We start from the raw sequence: 27,618 nt of genomic DNA on the forward strand, positions 1-27,618 counted from the left end.
CTCGCGCTGGCCAATCGGGGCGCTCGGCTGAGCTGGCGCCAGCGGCGGCGCCCCCGAGATTTCCGCTCGTCCGTCTCCGCAGGCAGCAGGTGTCGCGGCCGCGGTGCGACCTAGGGGCCGGCGCGGCGCCGGTACTGGGGGTCCAAAAGCTCGCGATGCATCTTCGTTTTGGGGGCCAGCGAAACGAACTCGAAGGTCCTTGCCTCGCACGCGGCCCATCTAAGTTCGAGCCCCTCCAGGGAGGGTCCCGGGGCACAGAGCCAGGGGCAAGCCCTGAGCACAGCCGCTCGAGGCCCCAGGACGAAAGGAAAACGTCGTGTTTCCAGGCTGAGCTCTCTACACTGCTGAGTTTTATGGGTCGTTCCTGTCCCGGAAACCCTGTCTGAGTGTGGGGAGGGTCGGTTTACAGTAAAAATGATTCTTCCAGACACTTCTTCCACAGCCTACATTGCAACATTCTTCGGCTGCGACTGTTACTGGCAAACCCATGGATGTTTTTAGAACCCGGCTGCTAAAACCCCCAGAGGCGGGCAAACCAAGATTTTAATCTTCCTTCAAGGAAACGACAAGGCTGGAGTCAGTCCCAGCTTTCTTATCGAAAGCACGGCTCCAATCAAAATTTCTAGGAAGTGGGCTCAGTTGATAGGAGCAACGTAATCTGTATCTACAGATGTAATCTGAAAAGTATTGCCTAAAATATTATTCAAATTAAATAAAATTAAAAGCCATGAGTTAAGATGCTGAACAATATTTTATTCAATGCTGCCAAAACTGCCACTTAAAAAAAGTCATTGTGGTTGTTCAGTGGTAAAAATATAAAAAAAAATGCAAAGTACCAATTTTAATTGTACATTATATATTATCATGTAAATGTATCAAAATATTGGCATAGTTTCAATAACACACTGACAGTTAAATGTTAGTTTTAACATAAGTGAAAAGTGAATTCCTGATATTTAATACCAAAAACACATTATTTCAAAAAATGGCTCCAGTGGGCCTTAAAAGTTAATATATTTTAAAGAAAATGTTCATCAAAATGGAAGATATATCAGTATTGATTAACAGAATTAAAAACTGGTACACTAGTATGTATTCAGAAGCTTTCCTGGATTTGTCACAGATGAGATTAAAGATAACAATACCACAGCTAAGATTCCTATTTAAGACTACAAAAAATTTTATAAGTCAGGGCAAACAAACCTTAAACAGCAATATAGAGTCCTTTAGTTTAAATGTTGATAACTTTGTAAACAGGTGAAAGAAAAATTTCATATAAGTTCCTTTGGTTCGCTAAACTTTCTTCTTTTGGGCACAGATTCTTGACTAGCAGGATCATAGTGATGAAGGACCTGTCAAAACAAAACTATTACTAAGAATAGATGCTCTCCAGTTTAAATGTCTTTATTCTACATTTTTCATGTTTTCTTTCTTTTTAAAAGTTATACCCAGCACAATTATTTCCTACTAGGACAGGATATCTAGGTTCCTTGAAAGTAAATTTTATTATTGCTGCATTTACATCATCTGACAGCTGCTGAAAGTATATACTTGTAAAGTATAGGTATTCATTAGGTTTGCTAGAGTAATTATAAAGATAGATTTAACATTACATCCTCAACATAGTAAAATTTCTTAGGGGGATTAGAGGGGTGTGTTCTTAATGAATGGTAAAATAGAGAAAATGACTGTATTTTAGCATTCTGTGAGATTTAACTCATGTTTTGTCTATGAGGAATGTGTCTTTGTCTATGAGACTAATGCATGTCTCCAATGGTCCTCAGAGAAGCCTGATAGTAGATATTTGATAGACACTTTTGAGTAAATAGGAGGAGAATTAGGAAAATTTCTAATAAAATTATCTGAGTTATTGAACTTTCACTTTTCTGAAAAAATGCACAAAAAATTATAAAGAGATTTTTCAGGGGAAAAAACAAAGCTCAATACATTGTGAAAAATAAAAGAACCTAATGTTATGAAATGTCTGGTTGTTCCATTCCCTGCTCAAGACATGTAACTGAAATGTAACTGAAAATAGTATTAACAAACTATTCTTGGGAATATCCGTTTAGAACTTATTTTTTAAAAATATCAAAGTGATAATATAGAAGTAAGGTGCTTGCCTTGCACGTGGCAAACTCGGGTTCATTCCTGAGCATCCCATATGGTCCCCTGAGCACCACCAGGAGTAATTCATGAGTGCAGAGTCATGAGTAATCTCCAGGCCTCACTGGGGTTGGTGGTGTTCAAAATTCAAATAAAATAAAAATAGTCTAAGTTTATAGTTGTCCAATTTTAACTTACTAAAAGTTCTAGACAAAAAAAGTAAGTTTTTCCACTCAGAATTGAAAAACACATGATCTGATTTGGTAAAATAATTAAAAATATAAACAGAATTTAAAGTAAAGTAAAAAAGTAAAGGCCCTCCCGTTGATCATCGATTTGCTCGAGCGGGCCCAGTAACGTCTCCATTGGAGACTTTGTTGTTACTGTGTCTGGCATATTGAATACTCTCGGTAGCTTGCTGGGCTCTCCGAGAGGGGCGGAGGAATCGAACTCGGGTCGTCCATGTTGGCTGCATGCAAGGCGAACGCCCTACCCGCTGTGCTATCGCTAGTTCAGGCAAAATTTGTTTTTTAAAGTATAAGGAGGATATGGTTTCATTTTGGGGGAATACTTAAACTTGATATCTTAAATTCTTAACATTTTTCTTTAGAAAGTCCAGATCAAATTTGTGGCCTTATTTTTAGCTCTCTGTAAAAAAAAGGGTCCTAATTGGGTGTTTTGGGTTTTTTTTTTGGTTTTGGGGTCATGCCCTGCAAGCTCAGTGGTCACTCGTGGCTCTGCACTCAGCTATTACTCCTGGCAGTGCTTGGGGAACTGCATGGGGTGCTGGGGATCAAACTTGGGTTGGCAGCCTGCAGGGCAAAGCCTTCCCTGCTGTACTATTGTTCCGTCCCGGTCCTATTATTCTTATACTCATTTTCTTACTACATTCTTTTTTTTCTTTCTTTTTGGGTCATACCCGGTGCTTGTTCAGGGGTTATTCCTGGCTCTGCACTCAGGAATTACTGCTGGCAGTGCTTGGGGGACCACATGGGATGATGGGGAATAAACCATGGTTGGTCGTATTGAAGGCCAACGCCCTACCTGCTGTACTATTGCTCCAGCCCCTCCATTCACTTTTTTTTACCCTTGACATATTTTCATTCATTTCACCATATATTTAGAAAAAAGAACAAGCCAACACGGCACACCTTAATTAAAAATCATTCTATTTTTAGAAACAAAACATTTGCATATCAGAGTAGAGATTTATCGATTTATAATTTAATTTACAGTAGTGGTATTCTGATATTTGCCATTTTTATCCAAACTGTGTGTTATTTATAAAACTTACAGATTTTCCAGATTCGCGAATACGTTTCTTCCGATTCTCTTTAGATTTTACTGGTTGATTTCCATTAACCTCAACAAAGAAAGAGTAATTGCTGGTAAGACATTTTTCAAACAGCAACCAACACTCACTTTTTCCAATCAGAGGCAATCATATGACGTTTTATATTTTGAAAGTTTTATCAAAAATATTTTATCAAGACATAACTCAGATACAATCTAACCACTTAACAGTGTACAACTCACAGTTTTCACTGGAGGATAGTTCACTATTGGAAGCTTGCCACAATTGGTGTGGCAGGAGGGCAGTCAGGATAGAGAAGGGACCACTATGACAATGATAACTGAAAATGATCACTCTGGACAAGAACTGGGTGCTGAAAGCAGGTAAAGGGACAAACATGGTCACCTTTCAGTACCTATACTGCAAACCATACTGCCCAAAACAGGGAGAGGAGGGGATTGGAGGAGGATGGAGGGGGAGGGAGGTAGGGAGGGAGGGGGAAGAGGAGAGAGGAGAAGGGGAAAGAGAGAGGGGAAGAGTGGGAGTGAGGAGAGCCAGGGTGGGGAGAGAGAAAGAGACAAATGGCAGGCTGGGCGCGGGCTGGGGGGTGGGAGGGTGGGAAACTGGGGACACTGGTGATAGGAGATGTACACTGGTGAAGGGAAGAGAGTTGGAACACTGTATGACTGAAGTTCAACCAGGATCACCTTTGTAACTATTTCAGGGTGAGTCAATAAAATTTTTTTTTTAAGTGCGATTCAATGCTTTAAACGTCTATTCTGGGGCTGGAGCAATAAATAGCACAGCAGGTTGGGCGTTTGCCTTGCATGCGTCCGACCCGGGGTTCGATTCCCAGCATCCCATATGGTCCCCCAAGCACTGCCAGGAGTAATTCCTGAGTGCAGAGCCAGGAGTAACCCCTGAGCTATGCTGGGTGTGACCCAAAAAGGAAAAAAAAAGTATATTCAGAGTTGTGTAACTATCACAGAGTTTTGTAACTATCACCACAGGCAATTTTAGAATACTTTTCATCATGACAAATTAAGTTTGTACCCTCAAGTTTTCATCCCCTTAACCCCTCACCATTCCTTTATCCTGCTGCCAGCCCTAAGTCTTTCCCTCTATAGAATATCCTTTTTGAGACTTTCATATGGATGAAATCATATGATGTTTGGACTTTAATGAGAGGTTACTTTCATTTAGTAAAATGTTTGCAAAGACGTTCATCCACGTTGTTCCTTTATATAATTGCGTAATACTCTGCTGTATGGATATGTCAAATTTTGTTTACTGACTGATGATTTTCATCTCTTGGTTTTAGTAATGTGCTATATGGCAAATACTGCTAAAAAATCTATTCTAAATTTCCCCCTTCTCCTCCATTTGTGGTTGTGATAACTGTGTTGCACACTTGGCTGCAGTGCTTGCACACTTCGTTGTAAGCCTCACACACTTGGATTCAGTATACTGGAGGTTACACTTTGTAATGTCATCAAGACACTGAACAGCATTACTGTCAGATGGTACTTGGCATGTGGTGCAGTGCAGGAGACTGAACTCACAGACTCATGCCTGCAAGGCAGACACTCTACTATTCTATTCCAGACTATATGCAGTTTTTATAAATTATTATTTTGGGATCACAGAGAGTTTTCAATGAACTGAGTACATGCCATGCCTGTTGTGGGCCTGGGCTCAATGCCCAGAATCATACGTTCCCCAAGCACCACCAGGAGCAAACCCTCAGTGCTCTGAACACAACCAGGTGTCACCCCAAAACAAAACAAAAAAATTAGTATTTGATGACAACCACTACAAATCAAGGTACCTTTCAATTTTGTTTTTTTTTAATATTAGGCAAAAGATTTAGAATTTCAATACATGCAAAGCATGCAGGCATGCGCTCCACCTTTGTGCTGCTTATATATTTATGCCCACTTTGCTAATAACTATTCTTGGGGGATAAACATTGTTTGAACCCACGTGATGCCAGGGTTCAAACCTAAGAGCTCGCAAGTGCAAAGTATGTGCTCCAGCCCTGTGGGCTATCTTTGGGCCCTAATAACATTTAAAAGTGAGAGTGAGAGTGGGGGGCTCCCAAGCAGTGCTCAGATTCCCTGGGGGCCATTCCCAAGCAGTACTCAATCAACAGGCCCAAGGATGCAGTGATACTTGGGCTTTGGGACGCCAGCGATCACCAGGGCTACCCTAGCAGTTCTTGGGGACAAGCAGGGTTACATACTTAGCAATGATTGTGGCAGGTGTTGGGGGGGATGAAGGACTACAATCAAATTGGGCCAGACAGACACATACAAAAAATGCAACCTCACCCCCATGCTACCTCACCTGTCCCAAATAACTTTTTAACGCTCAATTTAAAGACATAATAACTTAAAAAATGAAGAAACATTAGAGAAAATCCAAAGGGTCAGAATGGAAAACAAATCTAAAGAGACATTTACCACTTTATTCTGAAAGATTTTTCCACTTCTTGTTTTACTTTCAGACACGTCAAGTTCAGATGTTTTATTGACCAACTGCTCAACCTAGAAAACAAACAACCGTGTAAGCATTTCTTGTTTTTGTTTTGGGGCTACACTTGACAGTGCTCAGAGATCTCTCTTGGCAATGCCTGGAGGCATTATATGTGGTGCCAGGGACTGAACCATGGTTGGCCGCAAGCACCATAACCCCTGAACTATATCTTCAACGCCCACAGAGGAGGGGTTTTTATATAGCACAATAAAGGGTTCAAAAATTCAACCACATAAAATTCAGTCTTAACTAATAAAATCCAGCAATTTTGAGTTGATTTTTTTTTCTTTTTGGGTCACACCTGGCGATGTACAGGGGTTGCTTCTAGCTCTGCACTCAGGAGTTACTCCTGGTGACGCTCAGGGGATCATATGGGATGCTGGGAAACGAACCCAGGTCGGCCGCGTGCAAGGCAAACGCCCTACCCGCTGTGCTGTCTCTGCAGCCCCTTGAGTTGATTTTTACTGTCACAAAATAAAGCCACTAAGGAAATGACAGTAAAATTAATGCTTACATAGTTAAGTATTCACTGACATGAGAAAGTCTTAAATAACCAGCAGGCAATATTCTTTCTTAAGGTTAAAACTTGCAGCCTACTCCCATTTGAGAAAGGAGTTGAGCAGATGAAGATAAACTTAATTAGTTCCATTATTTTCAAGTTCATTTTATTTAATATTGTAATTTCAGGATTTTACTTTACATGGAAAACAAAAACAAATTTGTTCTGCTCCGAGGCTATAAAAAGTGTATTGGATATTATAAGGGATGGTTGTATAAATAAATTGCTTCAACTCTGAAATCCTTTGGTTCTATTAACCATAATTAGGTTTATTAAGAAAAACCATACATATTTTTTTCTTTTTGGGTCACACCCGGTGATGCTCAGGGGTTACTCCTGGCTCTGCACTCAGGAATCACTCCTTGCGGTGCTCGGGGGACCCTATGGGATGCTGGGAATCGAACCCGAGTTGGCCGTGTGCAAGGCAAATGCTCTACCCACTGTGCTATTGCTCCAGCCCCAAAATTTCTTTTTACTACAGAAACCAACCTTTAATATAATCAAAAATTTTCAACATATAATTTCAGATTTTGTTAATATTAGCCTAATTTTCTTCTAAAAAATGAAAATAAAATCTGAGCTATAACTAAGCATATAAGTAATCTTTTGAAAAAGACAGTGAAAGTTGAGATAGTACTACCAAGATTATACCTGAGAATGGGAAATGGAAATATCTGGACTTTCTTTAGATTTCATAACTTTATCCTCACAAGCTAAATTTGATCCTGTTTAAAAAAAAGTAGTAATTAAAGTTATACAATGTAGACTTGGAAATGAATTAACCTACTTTTTTGAAGGGTGCAACAAACAGTGGTACTCCTATTCCTGGTTCATGCTTACAGTTCTGTGCCTAGCATTGCTGAGGGAACCACACAGCGCTGGGGATTAAATTTGCATTTCCTCTTATAAAACATAGCACTAACCCTCTGAACTATCTGGTTGGTCCCTTTGAAATTAAAAACATTTTTTGGTTTTGTTTTTGGGCCACACTGGCAATGCTCAGTTTACTTCTGGCTGTGCATTCAGGAAGTACTCCTGGTGGTGCTCAGGGGACCATATGGGATGCTGGGGATTTAATTGAGGTCGGCTGTGTGCAAGGCAAGTGCCCTACCCATTGTAATGTTTTCTCTTGCCCCTAAAGAAAAATAAAATAAATTTTAATATTCTTAATTTTTTTGGCTCTGCTGGGAATCAAAGTAGCCATGTTAGCTTGATAGTCCAAACTTTCCCCCCCCCTCTACGTTTTAACTGATGTAGAGGAAAACTTTTTTCCTCCAAAAAATTTTTACCTCCATATTCAGAAGATCCAGGATTTATTTTCTGCTCTTCCATTTTTATTTCACTGTCAAAATCATCCTTCATAATTACATGAAAATAAAATGAACATATTTAAAAAGAAATTGAAACTGGTAGAAATATTTATAAACTTTTATACACAAATTTTAATATGAATTTATTTACTAATTATATAATTTTACATAAAAGCTAAAAAAAAGGAGCACTATAATTACCTTATGCTTGCTACATATGAAGTGGTCCTATAATTGCTTTACAACAAGGTAACTTATTTCTCCAGACATGTATAAAATACTGCTTCACTTTGCAGGATTGTTTTATAAGCAAATTATAAAAACATACAACTTTCCTAAAACTACCTAAAAGCTTTTAGAACTTTAGAACATATAATTATTTGAAAACACATATTAGACATGTTCACACAACCACATATAGCTTCCATAACTCTGGAATTTATGTATATATATTCATATGTAGATGCTAGTATACATTATAAATATAACACAAACTTTCTCAGGGAGTTAGTGAAGGGTAAACTCAGACATGGTATAGTAGAAATAGATTTAAAGTCTTATTATTACTTTCATTTATGACATGTCAAGAGCTTTCAATAGTTTAAAGAATAAATTACACAATTTTCAGCCATATTTATAAGTTTTTTTAAATTTGGGGAAATTTTGGACCACTGCGGTGTTCAGGGATCCTGGCAGGGCTCAGGAATGATGTAGGGCAACAGGGATTGAACCTGGGTAAGTCCAGTGCAAGATCAGTGTGTTACCCACTGAACTATCTTTCTGGCCCCAGCTATATTTGTTTAAAAAGCAAAACTGTGATTTTTTTTCCCCCGGATTTTGGGCCACACCTGGTGGTGGGATGCTCAGGGATTACTTCTGGCTCTGTGCTCAGGTATTATTCCTGGTAGTTCTCAGGGGACCATATGGGATGCCGGGAATCAAACCTGGCTTGGCTGCATGTATAGGAAATGCCTTTTATCCCTGTACTATAGCTCCAGCCTCAAAACTGGTTCTATTGGCGGGGACGAGGGGGGGAGAGGGGCAGTTTGAGCCACACCTCACAGTGCTGAGGGACTACTACTAGCTCTATACTTGGAGGTCAACCGCAAAAGAAGCTAACTTCTGTTTTACATGTCTATTCCCAGACAAATAAATCTCCAGGGTACAGAAAAATCTCCTGGGATTTCTTTTTAAGGAAAAGTTTTCTTCTTTGACTGAACTGGTTGAAAACGAAATTTTTTATTTGTAAGGAACGTGGTCTCAAGTCTAAATCAGAAAAGTCAGTCTCTACACTTGAGAACTTTGATAATAATTTGTTGTTGTTTTGTTTTGGGGTGACACCTAGTGATGCTCAGGGTTCACTTCTGGTTCTGCACTCAGGAATTAGTCCTGGTAGTACTTAGGGGACCACATGGGATGCCAGGGATCAAACCCAGGTAGGAAGGTGCAAGGCAAACACCCAATCCACTGCACGGTTGCTCTGGCCTCTGTGATCGTAACTTAAGAGTAAAATGAGACATGCCTCTAGCACCACTTTCTGCTTTATTCAGGACAGAAAATTGAAATTCCTGGGAAAATGTTTTATGACTTAAAAGTCTCTACTTTTCCCTTCTTTTTTAGAAAAAGGTTTTGGGGTGATAATTTTCATAATATATTAAGACTTCAAGGTCTACTCCTGGCTCTGTGATCAGGGATCACTCCCTGGTGGAGCTTTCAGGCGACCATGTGTGGTGTGGAGATCAAACCTGGATTGGCCACGTGCAAAGCAAGCACTCTAACCCCTGTACAATCTCTCCAGCCTTGCTCTATTTTCTTTAAAGTCCCTTTCAACCTGTGATTATGATTAAAAATTGCACATATATTGGGGCTCGAGCAATAGTTAAATGGGCAGGGTGTTTGCCTTGCATGCTGCCAACCTGGCTTCAATCCTCAGCATCCCATATGGTCCCCCGAGCACCGCCAGGAGTAATTCCTGAGTGCAGAGCCAGGAGTAACCCCTGAGCACAGCTGGGTGTGACCCAAAAAGCCACGCCCCCACCAGTTACACAAATACTGATGAAACGTAAAAAAACTGTCAAATGTATTATATTTCAGAGCTGCTTAAATATATTTATACTTACAGAATGTTCCTTTTCATCTTCTTGATCATATCTGTCCATGAGAATTTTTTGAGGTGGTGTTTTTATTTGTTTTGGTGATAATATACTTGAATCAATCTTTTCCATTCTTTCTTTCTCAGTGGTCACTTTGACCTTGAAGGTGTGAAAAGGTGTTGGGACTTCTCCCACATTTAAGTACATAGGTTCTCCATCAAAAATCACTCCTTCACAATCACCATCCTTAAAACCAGGAGGCTGGTAATCTGGGGGTGTAACTTCAAAAGAATAAAGTATAAACTGAACTATCTTACAGTAATATCACAGAATGAGATTGCAATAACTGCCCATGATTTTGAAAATATTATTAAAATATATGAAGATTAAAGTCATAATTTCATGGGTCAGAGAGATATAGTAGAGCATTTAAGGTTTTCGCCCTGCACACGCCTGATCTGGGTTTGATTCCTAGCACTACATATGGTCCCCCTGCCCGCCAGGAGTAAGGCCTGAGCACCTCTGGGTATGGCCTGCAAACAAAATAAACAAAATGTCATAATTTCAGGAGTTTTGAGAGATAATTCAATGGGCTAAATATATGATTTGCATGCAGGCCCAGGTTTGATTCATCTGGATGGAGTAGCCCCGAGGTACCACTATTTCAGGTATGGGCCCTGGGTCCCAGAGTACCACCAGGTATGACCCCTCCAAAAAAACAGAATACAAATACACCTCAATTTCCTCAAAAGTGAATAAAAGTACTACTTACTCCCATCCTCACCCCCACCCCTACCCTTGCCATTAACAGGGTCACAACTTTTATTGATCTGGCAAATGAAAAGTGTGATTTCAACTATTTCTCTTCTTTCTCTCCTCTCTCTCTTCTCCCCTCTTTTCTCTCTTCCCCTCTCCTCTCTCTTCTCTTCTCTCTCTCTCTCTCTCTCTCTCTCTCTCTCTCTCTCTCTCTCTTTCTCTCTGTGTGTGTGTGTCTAGGAATCCCTAGAACCTGGAGAAGTCCATGGAAAAGTCTGTATATATACTTTCTGTTTTGTTTTTGGGTGAGGTTTTTGGGTCACACCCAGCAGTGCTCAAGGATCACTCCTCATTCTGTGCTGGGACTGCCGTGGTGCTCTTGGGCCACTGAGCTCTCTTTCTAGCCATTTGTGTATGTCTTAAAGATTTTGTTCCCAGGCATATGCTGCCTGAGCCTATGTGCTGCTCGTGTCCATGTGGCCGAGCATATGTGGCACCTGAGCACGTGTCGCCCGTATGTCCCCTCGAGAGAAGTGTGCTTTCATATCTAATGTTGGGATGTGTGTAGGGGGGGTCTCTCCTTGGAGAAGCCTGGGTTCTCTCTTGAGGGTGTTACTCTCTCACACATACTTTCCGTTCCTCCTTCCCCTTCCTAAAATCTTCATTTTATTTTTTATTTTTGGGTCACACCTGGTGTTGCACAGGGGTTACTCCTGGCTCATGCACTCAGGAATTACTCCCAGTGGTGCTCATATGCGATGCTGGGAATCGAACCTGGGTTGGCTGCGTGCAAGGCAAACGCCCATGACTCCAGCCCCCTCCTTTTTAAAAATTTATTTATTTTTTTATAAAATCTTCAAATAAAATATTTTACTTCACACACAAAAAAAAATTAAAAAAGAAAAGAAAAAAGATTCTATTCCACAATCTTTTTCAAGTACTAATGGAAATTTTATAATTTTGAAACATTACAATTCAGGTGTTTAAAAACATTTGTGAGGCGACTGGAGAGACAGTACAATGGGTAGGGGTGCTTCCTTTCATGAGGCCCACCCAAGTTTGATCCTTGGTACCTTGGGCCCCACCAGGTGTAATCTCTGAGAGCAGAGCCAAAAGTAGCTCTGAGTACTGCCAGGTGTGGGCCCCAAACAAAAAACCCCCCAAATCAAAACAAACCCCTAAACCAAACAAAACAAAAAAAACCATTTATGACAGGAAAACAATTGTTTCATTAATAGATACTATAGATAACAACTGAAAGGAGATGTGTTGTAAACAGTACCTTCATCATAGTAAAACAGTTTCATGGTCAAACAAACATCATTAGGTAATGGTCCCAAATTTTGCATTAGGACATAAATCTTGCGAATGAGGAGAATACTTGCTCTCTTGGTGTCAGCAGATGACATACTAGACTCATTGTTTTGGTTTTTACTAGAAGAGAATCACATATTTCACTTATTACAAATTTTACTACTTGATATCCTTATTTTTTAATAAAACATTATACTGTTAAGTTGGGGGCTGGAGCGGTAGCACAGAGGGTAGGAAGTATGCCATGCATATGGCCGACCCAGGTTCGATTCCTCCGACCCTCTTGGAGAGCCCGGCAAGCTATCGAGAGTATCTTGCCTGCACGGCAGAGCCTGGCAAACTCCCCGTTGCGTATTCGATATGCCAAAAACAGTAACAACAAGTCTCACGATGGAGACGTTACTGGTGCCTGCTCAAGCAAATCGATGAACAATGGGAGGACAGTGCTACTGTTAAGTTGAAAGTTACTATAAATGTTTTATTTACAATATATATCTAAAATAATATACAAAACAAAAAATGTTTGAACATGCAATTTAAATAAGATTTTAAACAAATACGCCTGGCTGTTCCTCGCTGGGGTCCCTTGGAGGGGAGCGGGTTGAGCTTTCCTCCCCACCCCGACCAGGGCTCCGGCAGCCGAAGACCTCCAGGACCAGCCACCACCATGCTGAGACCACTCTCCGCACACCTGAAGGTACCGGCAGAGGAACAAAGCCACGTGGGTCCCGGGGCCGAGATCTCCAAGCCTACTCGGATCGGGGCTGAGCATCCTCCACCCAGATCCTCCAAATTCCAGTAGGCGGAGGTCACACCCACCAATTGGCCCCCTGGCGCCGTGTAATCCCATCAACGGCCAAGACTCAGAGACTAAAAAATCCAGCTCCCGGAATCTTATCACAATATCTTATTATCTCATTCCTACTCTGGACAAACTTGCAGGCTATCGAATGTAGCCTGCCCACAGGGCAGAGTCTGGCAAACTCCCCGTGGCGTACCAAATATGCCAAATACCAGTAACAATGATGGGTCTCATTCTCCTAAAGAGCCTTGAATATAATCTCAGGGCTAGGATGAAAGAGAAGTTACTGGGGCCTGCTCGAGGCAATCGACGAATAACAGGATGATGAATGAATGAAAAAACAATTAAAATTTGGGTTAATTATATATATATATTGATTTTGGGGGGTCACACCTGGCACTGCTCAGGGATTACTCCTGGCAGTGCTTGGGGGACCATATGGGATACCTGGGATTGAACCCGGGTCGGCCACATGCAAGGCAAACGCCCTCCCTGCTGTACTATTGCTCCGCCCCCTTAATTATATATTATATTTCTAATCACTCAAGTATACAATAATTTGTACTCTTAATTTTTTTTTCTTTTTTGGGTCCCACCCGGCGATGCACAGGAGTTACTCCTGGTTCATGCACTCAGGAATCACTCCTGGCGGTGCTCGGGGGACCATATGGGATGCTGGGAATCGAACCTAGGTTGGCTGCGTGCAAGGCAAACGCCCTACCCGCTGTGCTATCGCTCCAGCCCCAATAATTTGTACTCTTTAGTTTTGTCAAGCAATTAAAATGAGATTATCCATAGAATCTTGGTTTATGGATATTTTGTAGTGTTATACTTTAAAGGTTAATGGGAGATGTTTGTGAATTTTTATAATTAATTCTGACGGTCAACTTTACAGCCTTAATATTAGTTAGTGGTAATTTGTAATACAGAAAGAAAATATCAAACAATACCTCATGAGGTCCATAACTGGTCCATTATTGGTGTACTTGAATTTAAACTGATAACATTCTGAAATTGTCTTAAATGAAAAACATTGTGATTACATATTCTGATATACAGTACTAGTTGCCAAGTAGATACATGCTTTTGTGATTCTTAAAATCATTTAGTAATTTTACCTTCTATGCTAATTCCAACTGCTCAGATGAAACTTTCAAGCACTAATAGTTTGGAATTTGGAGCAAGATTTATTCCCCGAATCTCTACAATATATATATCAGAGGCAGAAGTATCTCGACAGGTAGGTCAGGCAGAATAGTTAAGCACAAAATTCAAATCTTTGATATATCATAACCACAAGCAAGTCATTTAAGTCACCTAAATTTCAGTTTCCAGCTACTAAGGGCTTTCAAAGGGGTAATTTAGAATCCTTAATGAAATATCTGGTATGCCAAGCATTCACCAAATATGCATCAGCAAATCTGTTCATTCATCAAAAGAAAGTGTGCAATTATAAAACAACTAAAGACAAACATTTTCTGAAGAGTTTCTGATCAATAATTTATGGTATTTGCTTTTATAATTTTGTCACCATGGATTAAAAAACTTTTTTCCTGAAGACACATAAATTTAATCCATGGCGAAGCTCTATTGCTAAGCCACATGCCAGGGAGAAATATTAGACAACTTCAGCTATGAGTACCAGAGGAAAGATACATTCTAAATCCTATTTTTTAGGAGAAAGGAGGAATTCCAGAAGTTTCTGGGGCCATGCAGTGCCACGGTATGACTCAAGAAAATACGGCCAGTGTCCCATTTCTTTGTGCTATCTCCCTGATACTCCCAGGCATCTTGTTAGTTCTTTCCCTTAATACTTTTTCACTGCTTCATTTACTTTTTTTAGTGCTAATATAGGGATAGAGATCAGTTTTCCCTTCCTCCCTCCCTGTCCCTCCCTCTCTCTCTTTGGTTTTGGGGCCACACTGGTAGTGCTCAGGGTTTACTCCTGGCTCTGTGCTCTCCTAGCTGGGGGTTAGGACCATATGGGGGTGCCAGGGTTCAAACCACAGTCAGCTGCATGCCAGGCAAACACCCGACCTGTAGTAGTATTTCTCTGGCCCCTAAAAATAGGAGTATTTTTAAGAACCTAATGTCAGGAGAGTTTATGATTTATGTATGGCATGATGACCTGAGATCATTCGCATACTCTCTCTTGTTGTATGTATATTAATTTGTTTAAATATAACAATATAATCACTGCTTTGCCTCCAAAAATGTTTCTGAAGTGTAAAAATAAATGTGAAAATACATTAATTTAAGTGCAATTAAGAGCCTAAGATATTATATTTCATGTCATTTATAGATAACATAAGCATTCTATTTTTATTTTTCTTTTTGGGTCACACCAGCGATGCACAGGGGTTACTCCTGGCTCTGCATTCAGGAGTTACTCCTGGCGGTACGCAGGGGACCATAAGGGATGCTGGGAATCAAACCCGGTCGGCCCGGCCGTGTGCAAGGTAAACGCCCCACCTGCTGTGCAATCCCTCCAGCTCCTCTATTTCTTTACTAGCTTAAGCATACTTACATGAGGGTCTTCTGGATTGGTGTAAACCTATTAAAAATAATTTACAACTGAGTTATAGAAGTTGGTATTAAAGAAATAATTATGTTTAAACTGTTAATTGACAGCAAAAGATACACGAAATGAACCATCAAAATATTAATTTGTTTTTTGTTTGTTGAAATAGTGATAAAATCAATTGTTTTAGTATTCTTTAATTAAGCAAGGCCATTATCTGACAGTCTTAAAGTTTTTTTTAAATACTTACAGCTAGAACCACCATCCTTAGCTGAAATACAACAAAAAGAAAAAAAGTCTTACTTTTATTATATGAAATAGTTTTTCATAATGGATCCTGATAATTTTTTGCCTTCTTTCATCAAATAACATTGCAGGAAATATTTTATGATGCATGTTAAAAGAAATATTTCTCTTGTCTGTTTTGGGGCCATACCTAATGGTATAAACTCAGAGGTTACTCCTGGCTCTGCACTCAGGGATTATTCCTGGTGGGGGTAAGAGGACCACATGGGGTGCTGGGGATTGAACCCTGGTAAGCCCTGTGCAAGGCAACTTTCCTACCTACCAGCCCCTTAATTTTTTAAAATACTTCTTGGCAAATTTTATTAAGTATCAATTCTATTGCTTTAAATATTCAAATATTCAAAAATATATATACACCCATGTTAATTTCAGTTCTAAGTATAATAGCCAGGTTATAGAAACAACTCAAAAGTCCAATGACAGATAAAGAAATTGTCATGTGCATACATAATACTACTCAGTTATAAGACAAGATGAAATCTTATAGTTTTTTGCAACTTGAAACTGGAGGGTATGTTAAGTGAAAATAAGTGAGCAAGAGAGAGAGAAAGAGAGGACAGATGATTTCACTCCGCTGTAGTATATAGAGGGCTAGAGTGATAGCACGGCGGGTAGGGCGGTTGTCTTGTACACGGCCAACCCGGGTTTGATTCCTCGGCCCCTCTTGGAGATCCCGACAAGCTACCAAGACCATCCCGCCCACACGGCAAAGCCTGGAAGGCTACCTGTGACATATTCGATATGCCAAAAACAGTAATAACAAGTCTCAGGATGGAGATGTTACTGGTGCCCGCTCGAGCAAATCGATGAATGGGAGGACAGAGCTACAGTAGTATATCACTGCATCACTGTCATCCTGTTGTTCATCGATTTCCTCGAGCAGGCACCAGTAACGCCTTCTTCGTCCTAGCTCTGAGATTTTAGAAAGTGCCAGGCCGAGGTGGGATCCCGAGGCCTCTCCAGTCCGCTGAGGGTGCACCACCAGCTCGTCTCTCTGCACGTGTTAGGACCGGAAAGATGGTGAACTATGCCTGGGGAGGGCGATGCCAGAGGAAACTCTAGTGGAGGTCCGTAGTGGTCCTGATGTGCAAATCGGTCATCCGACTTGGGTATAGGGGCGAAAGATTAATCAAACCATCTAGTAGCTGGTTCCCTCCAAAGTTTTCCTCAGGAGAAGCATGCTGAAAATAGACTATAGACCAAACATAATTGCCATTCAATGCCTCTTTTGCAAACCACAACACCCAAACGGAGAGAGAGAGGGAATGCCCTGCTACAGAGGCAGGGTGGAATGGGGGGGATGGGGGTGGGAGGGATACTGGGATCTGTGGTGGTGGGAAATGGGCACTGGTGGAAGGATGGGTATTTGATCATTGTATAACTGAAACCCAAGCACAAAATTTCTAAGTCTACAACTGTACCTCATGGTGTCTCACTAATAAAAATTAAAAAAAAAAAAGAAAGAAAACCAAGCAAAGTTTTCCTCAGGACAGCTGGCGCTCTCACACGACCACCCACGAAGTTTTATCCGGTAAAGCAAATGATTAGAGGTCTTGGGGCCCAAACAGTAGTATACAGAAAAACAAAACAAGGTAATATATAGTTTCAAATAATGACAAACCCTTTGCCTTCCGACTGCAGAAACGAGACTACAGAGCAGTGGGGGTAGAAGAACAAGTGGATCAGAAGTGATAAGGACAGTGGTAGAAGGTTTGGACACTTTGGGGATAATGAAGATGTAGTAATTTTTTTGTTTGCTTGGAGGAGTGGTGCTCATGAATTACTTCTGACTCTGGACTCAGGGGGTTACTCCTGGTGGGCTTGGGGGCATTATGTGGTGCTGGAGATCAAACCTGGGGCAGCGACGTGCAAGGCAAATTGCAAATTCCCAAATTCTCTACCTGCTGAATTATTACTCTTGCCCTAGGTGTAGTAATTCTGTACACCAAAACCAAAACATTAACATGTTGTAATCATAAAGGTAAGGTAAAGGCCCTCCCGTTGATCGTCGATTTGCTCGAGCGGGCCCAGTAATGTCTCCATTGGAGACTTTGTTGTTACTGTGTCTGGCACATCGAATACTCTTGGTAGCTTGCCGGGCTCTCCGAGAGGGGCGGAGGAATCGAACTCGGGTCGGCCATGTTGGCCGCGTGCAAGGCAAACGCCCTACCCGCTGTGCTATCGCTCCAGCCCGTTGTAATCATATTAGTGAAAAAAAGTTAAGATTTGAAAATTCAAATGTTCAAACTTTTACTCTGGCTCTGGACAATCTAGTTTAAGTCGTTTTACTATAGCACTGTCACTGTCCTCCCGTTGTTCGTTGATTTGCTTGAGTGGGCCCAGTAATGTCTCCATTGTGAGATTTGTTACTGCTTTTGGCATATCCAGTACGTCACAGGTAGCTTGCCAGGCTTTGCTGTGGGGGCAGAATACGCTTGGTATCTTGCCAGGCTCTCCAAGAGGAGCAGAGGAACCAAACCCGGGTCGGCCACGTGCAAGGCAAGTGCCCTACCCACTGTACCATCACTCCAGCCCAAGTTGTTTTACTACATGTCCTATTTGCAGAACATAAACTTCAGAAAAAAATAATTCATATGACTTACATATTTTTTCTGTAAAGCATCGTAACATCCCAGCATCCTACGAAAACAAACAAACTCAGGATTCATTTTAGACTAGTGCAGTTCCAGAAAATAGTACTTTAAAAAAACATTTATCTTATTACCAAATACATTATGCATTACTAAAACAAAGTGTTATTAAAGCTCCCTTCTCATCAGTTCATTAGCACTGTAGCACTGTCCTCCCGTTGTTCATCGATTTGCTCGAGTGGGCCCAGGAGGAATCGAACCTGGATCAGCCGTGTGCAAGGCAAAACGCTCTACTCACTGTGCTATTGCTCCAGACTATCAATTCATTAAAATAATCAAAAAGTAACATGGGAGAAAATAAAATGATTATAAAAATGAGATGCATACTATATATGACAGCTATTTATTGAGCATAATAGGAAAATGTAACCTGCTCATTTATTTATTTTTGCTTTTTGGGTCACACTCGGCATTGCACAGGGGTTACTCCTGGCTTATGCCCTCAGGAATTACTCATGGTGGTGCCAGGGGGACCATATGGGATGCTGGGAATTGAACCTGGGTTGCTCATGTGCAAGACAGATGCCCTACCAGCTGTGCTATTGCTCCAGTTCAAGCTTGCTCACATGGAGCATGAAATAAGACAAATTTTATTTTTTATTTATTTTTTTTTGCTCTTTGGGTCACACCCGGCAACGCACAGGGGTCACTCCTGGCTCTGCGCTCAGGAATTACCCCTGGCGGTGCTCAGGGGACCATATGGGATGCTAAGACAAATTTTAATGCAAAAACTACAAAGATTGCAAAAACAGTATCAATGGATAATGGTAAAAACAGTAAAACTAGGTTAAATATGGAAAGGTTTTTTTAAAAAAATTTTTTATTTTATTTTTTAATTTTTATTAGTGAGATATCATGAGGTATATTTGCAGACTTGCAAATTTTTGTGCTTGGGTTTCAATTATACAATGATTAAATACCCATCCCTCCACCAGTGCCCATTTCCCACCACCACGGATCCCAGTATCCCTCCCACCCCCATTCCCCCCATTCCCCCCTGCCTCTGTGGCAGGGCATTCCCTTTTGTTCTCTCTTATTGGGTGTTGTAGTTTGCAAAAGAGGCAATGGGTGACAGTCATGTTTGGTCTATAGTCTACTTTCAGCATGCTTCTCCCATCCTGGGAGGATCCTCCCAACACCCTTTAGTTGGTGCTCCCTTCTCTATCTGAGCTCCCTTTCCCCCTAACATGTGTGGTTGGCCTCCAGGCCATGGAGTAAAATTCCTGGTACTAATCTCGGCCATTCTTGGGTGTTAGTCTCCTATTTTTTTACTTTATGTTCCCCAGATGAATGCAATCTTTCTATGTCTATCCCTTTCTTTCTGAGTCATTTCACTTAACATGATACTTTCCATGCAGTCCCACTTGTATGTAAATTTCATGACTTCCTCCTTTCTAATAGCTACATAGTACTCCATTGTGTAAATGTACCAAAGTTTCTTTAACCAGTCATCTGTTCTCAGGCCTGTTTTGAGGTGCAGATTCTGGCTATTGTAAACAGTGCTGCAATGAACAAACAATTGCAGATGTCACTTCGACTATACTTTTTTGCCTCTCTGGGATGTATTCCCAGGAGTGGTATTGCTGGATCAAATGGGAGCTCAATTTCTAATTTTTTGAGAATCATCCATACTGTTTTTCAAAAGGGCTGAACCAGTTGGCATTCCCACCAGCAGTGAAGGAGGGTCCCTTTCTCCCCACATCCGCACCAACACCGGTTGCTTTTGTTCTTGTGGATATGGGCCAGTCTCTGTGATGTGAAATGATATCTCATTGTGGTTTTGATCTGCATCTCCCTGATGATTAATGATGTGGAACATTTTCTCATGTGCCTTTGAGCCATTCGGATTTCTTCTTTGTGAAAGTTTCTATTCATTTCATCTGCCAATTTTTTTGATGGGGTTGGATGTTTTCTTTTTGTGGAGTTCAACCAGTATTTTGTATATCCTTGATATCAACCCCTTATCAGATATGTATTTGGCAAATATCCTTTCCCATTCTGTAGACTGTTTTTGTATTTTGGTCACTGTTTCTTTGGAGGTGCAGAAGCTTCTTAGTTTAAGGTAGTCCCATTTGTCTCTGCTTTCACTTGCTTGGCCAGTGGTGCGACATCTTTGAAGATACTGTTAGCTTCAATGTCATGGAGGGTTTTGCCAACCTTGTCTTAAGTGTACCTTATGGATTCCGGTCTTATGTTGAGGTCTTTAATCCATTTTGATCTTACTTTTGTACATGGTGTTAGGCAGAGATCTGAACCCACTTTTTTGCATGTAGCCGTCCAGTTTTGCCAGCACAATTTGTTAAAGAGGCTTTCCCTGCTCCACTTCACTTTTCTTGCCCCCTTATCGAAGGTCATATGCTTAGGGGGAGATGTCAGTATATTCAACCCTGTTCCATTGGTCTACAGCTCTGCCTTTGTTCCAGTACCATGCTGTTTTAATTATTACTGCTTTGTAGTAGAGTTTGAAGTTAGGGAGGTTGATTCCTCCCATTTTCTTTTCCCCAAGAATTGCTTTGGCTATTCGTGGGGGCTTATTGTTAAATATGGAAAGGTTTCTGAGGTACAAATAACTCTATTTAATAAAAATGTTTTCTATTATTAGGTATTATTTTACTTACCACTTCACTAACTGAGAAGATCCTGGACAGCTTTTGTCTTCTCTCAGAATTTTGACACAAAGATCTAAACACAAAAATGGTGATATAAATACAGAGATATTTAGGATTACAAATAAGTAGAAATTTTAAATGATTATTTTCCCTATCTGCATATTACAAATATATTATTGATGGCAATAAACTTACAGTAACTATTATACATTTACTTATAAAATGTATTAAATATATAAAGGTAGTATATAATAAATTGGCCTATAAATTGAATTAATGGTGACAGGCTTTTGGGCCAGAGAAGTTAAGGCACAACCTTTAGAGCCATAGTACAGTGGGAAGGGTGTTTGTTTTGTAGTAGTGGTAGTAGTGGTAGTAGTGTAGTAATGGTAGTATAGTAGTGGTAGTGGTAGTAGTGTAGCCATAGTACAGTGGAAAGGGTGTTTGCTTTGCACACAGTTGACCAAGATTTGATCCCCAGCATGTCATATGGTCTCCTGAGCTCACTAAGAGTGACTCCTGAGCACAGAGTCAGGAGTAAGCCCCTACCACTGCTACCTGTGTTCCTCTTTCCCTCCCCAGAAAAGGCACAAGCTTTACATGTGGCTGGCTTTGTCTGATCCCCACACAATCCCCTGAGTATCAACTGGGTACAACCTTAGAGGTCCAAAAACCTAGGATGACCTTGCCCCGCCCCCCAAAAAGAGCACTAGCAGGTAAATTTATACTTGAGAAACAGAGGAAGTTATGATTCTTTTCAAGGGTATTGAATATACTTTTAAAAACAAGCTACTTGGGAACTGGGGAAACATAGTACGGAGTTGTTAAAGCACCTGCCCTGCATGCAGTCAACCTTGACCCAATCTCCAGCACCACAAATGGTCCACCTAGCACTGCCAGGAGTGATCCCTAAGCACAGAGCCAGGAACAACTCCTAAGCACTACTGGGTACCCCCACCTTGTTAACACCACCCCAATATTTAAACTACTTAGATTCGGCAAGAGATAGTATAGAGTGAAACTGCTTTCCTTGCATTCTACCAACTCTGATTTGAATCCCTGCACCACATATCTCTGGTCCCTCAAGCACCACCAAGTGCAAATCCACCAGGAAGAGCCCCTGGCAAAACCAGTTCTTAGGGTGGTCTCTCCCTGAAGAAAATAAACTACTTATCTATACAAATATAATTTTTTGGTAATAATAAAAGTGTGGGAAACCCCCAAACATATACCAGTTAATGAACAGATTCACATGAATCCAAGGGTGAGAGGTTAAATAGAGTACGGAGGTTAAGGCACTTGCTTTGCACAACCCTGACTTAGTTCCCTGAACTGCATACGGTCCCGATTCAATCTCCGGCACTGCATATTGTCACTCACTGCCATGAGTGATTCTTGAGTAGAGCCTTGGAGTAGCCCCTGAGTATTATCAGGTGTGACACACCCCTCAATGTGGTATATCGACATAGTGGACATAAAAGGAAGTATCTTAAGTTTAAAAAATTCAAGTTTTAAAGTAAGTCTAAATAAAAACAACACATTTAAAAAATTCAAATCAATATTATTACCATCTAGATATCTTGTTCCATAAGCACGTTCTGGAAATATTCCTCTTAAGTATGTGATGCAGGATACTGAAACTGCTAGGAGTCTCTTTACTAACACCAAAGATTGCTGTTCAGTTGGTATCTTACTGGGAAAAACCAAAGCACTCTAAAAATCAAAGAAAATTAAAATATTTTATTCAGATTTGTTAAAAATGTTTTCCACTCTGCAGTCTTCTTGGAATGTAGGTGGGCAGATTCTCTTCCCTCCTGGATATGCTCAGCAACCCCCACCTGACATCCTCTGACATATAAGTAGCCCAGCTCCACCGCTCCTGTGACATCTCCAACTTTCACAGAATTCACAGCTCAGCAGGAGCACAGCAAATTTGATGGGAAAGTTGTGTAGAAGCCCACAAAACCCAGTCAACCTTGTGAGTGAAAACAACAACAAAAAAGGATCAACAAGCACCATCCAGTTCAGTAAATCCTCAATGATATTAGTAACACCACTGTGGATATAACAATGATCACAAATTGACTTTTATTGTTCTATTTTCCAGTAATTCTTTTTGTGATGTGGTAATAAGCAGTATCAAGTAAATCTGTTAGTGCATGACAATGGGGCAGTATGGAGGGGGGTGGGAAACTGGAGACAACGATAGAGGGAAGGTCACACTGCTAGTAAAAATGATGTTGGAATACTGAATGCCTGAAACAACTATAACATGAACTACTTCATGGTGTTTAAATTTAAAAATGTAGTTTTTCTCTTTGGGTCACACCCTGGGCTGGAGCGATAGCACAGTGGTAGGGAGTTTGCCTTGTGTGCAGCCAGCCCAGGTTCAATTCCTCCGCCCCTCTTGGACAGCCCGGCAAGCTACTGAGAGTATCTTGCCTGCACAGCAATGCCTGGCAAGCTACCCATGACGTATTCAATATGCCAAACACAGTAACCAGTCTCAAAATGGAGATGTAACTGGGCCCGCTCGAGCAAATCGATGAACAACGGGAGGACAGTTTTCCTGAACTGAAGGAAGATTTAATTTTGCATAAATATGATACCATCCCAAAGAATTTCGAACCATAGTACTTAGTAATCCCAGAAAAGAATGATTTTTTTTTTAAGTAGGAGTACTGCTATTTATTCAGCCACTGATTAGCTGATTGATTTGGCCGTGTACTCTACCTTACTTTTTTTTCCATAGTTTTATTTTTCTTCTTGTATTTATTTATTGAATCACTGTGGGAAAAGTTACTAAGCTTTCAGGTTTAAGTCTTGGTCATACAATGATCAAACACCACTCCCTTCACCAGTACTCATTTTTCACCACCAAGAACCCCAATATACCCCGCTTCCACCCCTCCCAATGCCTGTGAGGCAGATGATTTCCACTTAACTCCTCTACATTGATTACATTATTTCGACAAAAGATGCACCAATATTGTTTAGAATTCCGCCCCCCCCCCCACAATCAGAATTGCTGAAAAGGCATTGTGAAATACTTTGTTTTCTATAGCTGGTCATGAGAATCATATAATGATTTTGGATTTCTGCAAAGAGCCAGATAATTACGAGATCGGTTTTTGTACGTCTGGTGTTATGGCTGTACCGGAGAGCCGCTTGTGGGGGGCAACTCATGACCTCGGTAGGGCGTGAAAGACGAACTGGTATTGTCCCCCTTCCCATGAGACTGCAGTTGTCCCGTCACCGCCGGCTCATACCTGGCTTTCCAATAAGCTCTGAGGCGGCGGCCACCTTGCTGCCAGGGAGGGAAAAAAGGCAGAAGGGAGTAACACCCTTTCCCTCCCGGGGAGGCATGGTGCTGAAGTTTAACACATGGTCCATTCACTTTTCTGCTGCATGCTGCTGGGCTCTGGACTAAGTCCTTTTGCCTCTGGAGCCATGGCTGTGCCGGAGAGCTGCTCGTGGAGGGCAACTTGTGACCTCGGTAGGGTGTGAAAGACGAGCTGATACTGTCCCCCTTCCCATGAGACTGCAGTTGCCCCGTCACCGCTGGCTCATACCTGGCTTTCCTCTAAGCTCTGAGGCGGCAGCCACCTTGCTGCTGGGGTGGGGAGGTGGGGGGAGAAAGGCAGAAGGGAGCAACACCCTCTTCCTCCCAGGGAGGCATGGCACCGTAGTTTAACGTCTCTGGGATCATGGCCATTAAGCAGTTCGATCAGGAACCAGAGAGGCCATGCCTCCAATTATGTAGCTGAGCTGGAGGTGGTTTGTGGGTGTGTCTCCCACATACCTAACTTTTGGCTGTTTACTTTCTTGGTAAACTTTGCCCCAAGTTGTTGGGGTCTGGCCAGAGGCACAGCAGCAATTTTGGGGTATCTGGAAGTCTGATGGTGCCATCAGGCTGCTGATGCACTTGCCTCACAGGTACAGATTGACCTGCTGGCGGCACCATACCCCCGGAAAAGAATGATTTCTAGAATATGAGGGGATTTCCAGGCTAGCAGCCTAAGATGACCTGAAAAATGCTTAAAAATGCTGTAGGGCACTTGCCCTGATAGACAATTGGGCTTGGTTCAATCCTGAGCATCCTATATGGACCCCCTGCACTGCAATAAGTGACACCTGAGTTCAGCTCTGAGCACTGAGGGTGCGGTACAAATAAACAAGAATAGTGTTTAAAAAATCCTTTTGCAGGTATGTATGTAAGTTATATAAGTTATCGTAGGGCGTTCGCCTTACAAGCGGCCAACATGGCCTTCCCGAGTTCGATTCCTCCGCCCCTCTCGGAGAGCCCGGCAAGCTACCGAGAGTATTCGTATATGCCAGACACAGTAACAACAGTCTCCAATGGAGATGTTACTGGGCCCGCTCGAGCAAATCGACGATCAACGGGAGGGCCTTTACCTTTACCTTTACCATACTTATGTGAAGTATGTAAATATTTAGCACTAACTTCCTTTTTGGTTATTGCCCAAGCTTAACACAACTCACTATAACGTAAGATCTATTGCAAGGAAGACAATTTCATCTGTTTGTATGGTATGGACATTTATTTTGTAGGAGTGGACTGCTATGAATAATATCATCAAGGAAAAAGTACTTATTAATATCTAATATAATTGAATTTCAATCAGTGATTTAACACAATATACTAGAATTTTCTACAAGTAACTTTATTTCTTAAACCATTAACTTTCCTGGTATCATTAACCCCTCAAGCAGTTTACTCTTAACTCCCAAATAATAAAATTGTTCAAACCTTAAGAAACCACAAAATCAGCTAAATTCAATTATGTCAAGATATTTAAAAATCATACCATGGAAGTTTTCTGCAACTGTGCCGTGGCCATATTCTGGAATTCAACCTGCAACACACATGCAAGCTTAAATTTTTATCATTTTTATGCCTAGCATTATATAACTTACTACTCTAAAGCCACCTGCTTGGGGACAACTCATGGCTTGAGGCCCAAGGGTTGTTCCCTGCAGTGCCCAAGGGTACATGCTAGATGGTAATGGAACCCAGAGCGTCACCCAGTCCACAACCTGGAACCACAAATGCAGTGAAGGATTTCTTTACACTTTGGGATCTTGAATTTGGGATACTCACTTTACTGGACAGCTCTTCTGAGTGAGGTTCCTTTTTTTGGGGGGGGGGGCACACATGGCAATGCTCAGGGCTTACTCCTGGCTCTGCAAACCCTCATGGAAGTGTCAGATCATCGAACTTAGGTCAGCTGCATGCAAGGCAAGTGTCCTACCAGCTGTGTCCCCTGAGTAAGGTTCTTATTTAAGCCTTTCTATTAGCAAGTCTCAGAGATTGGGCATTAAACTTGCTCTGTAACAGAACTTTCAAAAAAGGGAGACTGGGTAGGATGAGGCTCAGGGGCAAAATGCAAGCTTCGCACGTCCCGGGGCTGGTCGCTGGGTTGATCTTAGGCAGACTCTTCACGCTGGGGCTACAGGGCACAACAGGGCACAGGGACATTTGGAACAGAAGATCATTCCACTGTTAGCTTAGGCTTTTGTTTGTTCTGTATGTTTTTGGTTTGGGGGCTACACTCAGCAGTGCTTCAGGGCCCAGGTAGGGCGCTTGGTTTTGCACCTGGCTGACCTGGGTTTGATCCTCGGCATTACATTTGGTCCCCTGAGCAGTGCCAGGGGTGACCCCTGATCGCAGAGTCAGGAGTTATCCCTGCACACCACCAGTTGGGGCTCCCAAATGTGGGTTCTATTTGGAACCCACACAGAGCTACAACACAGTGGGTAGGAGTTTGCTTGCATGCGCCTGACCCCAGGTTCATCCCCCCGGTATCCCATATGGTCCCCTGAGCACCAAAAGGAGTAATTCCTCTGTGCAAAGCCAGAAGTAAGAGCTAAGCATTGCTAGGTGTGCCCCCCCCCCCAAAAAAAAACCCACTAAAACAATCAATCAAAATTAAACAAAAAACTTTTAGCTTCAAAATAAGGAAAATGTGGGGACAAGAGAGGAGCCTCTCAAGGTGAGTTGATGGCCTGGCCACTGAGAGGCCCAGCACTTGTGGGGACCACGAACAGGGGTGCTGGAGAGGGGACCACAGTTTGCCAGGGAGGTGAGCACAGGGTGCTGCGGGTAGTGACCTACGAGGTGTGGGGGTCACACCTGAGGCACAGCGACAGGCACTGCAGCCACTGGCTCCCTCCTGCATCCCCTGTCTGGTCTGGCTCTGCCATGACTCAACTCTGTGCCACAGGACATTAGTCCACGTTACAGACATCTGGAAGAGCGCCAGCCATTTCCCTTGATTCTGGCTGGGGACTCATCAGTTTGGTTATTTTGGGCCAGTTTCCTTGGAGGGGCCTCCCCACTATTTGTCCTCTGCAGATGCCATCCTGAGGAGAACTGACGCAGGTTCCTCCTCAGATGCCATCCTGAGGAGAACTGACGCAGGTTCCTCCTCAGATGCCATCCTGAGGAGAACTGACGCAGGTTCCTCCTCAGATGCCATCCTGAGAACTCACGCAGGTTCCTCCTCAGACGCCATCCTGAGGAGAACTGACGCAGGTTCCTCCTCAGACGCCATCCTGAGGAGAACTCACGCAGGTTCCTCCACAGATGCCATCCTGAGGAGAACTCAAGCAGGTTCCTCCTCAGACGCCATCCTGAGGAGAACTGACGCAGGTTCCTCCTCAGACGCTATCCTGAGGAGAACTCACGCAGGTTCCTCCTCAGACGCCATCATCCTGAGGAGAACTCACGCAGGTTCCTCC

The 27,618-nt window shown here is 42.0% G+C and overlaps 1 protein-coding gene across 1 annotated transcript; it reads right to left on the bottom strand.

The window, feature by feature from the left end:
- Positions 1–1,271: 1,271 nt before the first annotated feature.
- HORMAD1 (HORMA domain containing 1) lies at positions 1,272–25,718 on the bottom strand. The gene is made up of 14 exons (XM_056111029.1): positions 25,686–25,718; positions 22,425–22,569; positions 20,866–20,929; positions 18,200–18,236; positions 15,541–15,561; positions 15,297–15,323; positions 13,720–13,787; positions 11,936–12,087; positions 9,925–10,178; positions 7,784–7,850; positions 7,146–7,219; positions 5,863–5,946; positions 3,401–3,469; positions 1,272–1,352 (listed from the first exon to the last, which is right to left on the bottom strand). Exons 1-14 carry the CDS (start codon positions 25,716–25,718, stop codon positions 1,272–1,274), a joined length of 1,176 nt encoding a protein of 391 aa, XP_055967004.1.
- Positions 25,719–27,618: the final 1,900 nt, after the last annotated feature.

This window comes from Sorex fumeus, unplaced genomic scaffold (genome assembly GCF_029834395.1).
Source record: "Sorex fumeus unplaced genomic scaffold, SorFum_2.1 ptg000001l, whole genome shotgun sequence".
NCBI lineage: Eukaryota > Metazoa > Chordata > Mammalia > Eulipotyphla > Soricidae > Sorex > Sorex fumeus.

Coding starts and splice junctions, on each gene's coding strand:
- HORMAD1 (XM_056111029.1), bottom strand. CDS start 25,718: ATGGCCACGGCACAGTTGCAGAAAACTTCCATG. Junction 18,237..20,865: donor TCTTCTCAGTTAGTGAAGTG/GTAAGTAAAATA, acceptor TTGTTTTCGTAG/GATGCTGGGATGTTACGATG. Junction 13,788..15,296: donor CCAATCCAGAAGACCCTCAT/GTAAGTATGCTT, acceptor TTTTCATTTAAG/ACAATTTCAGAATGTTATCA.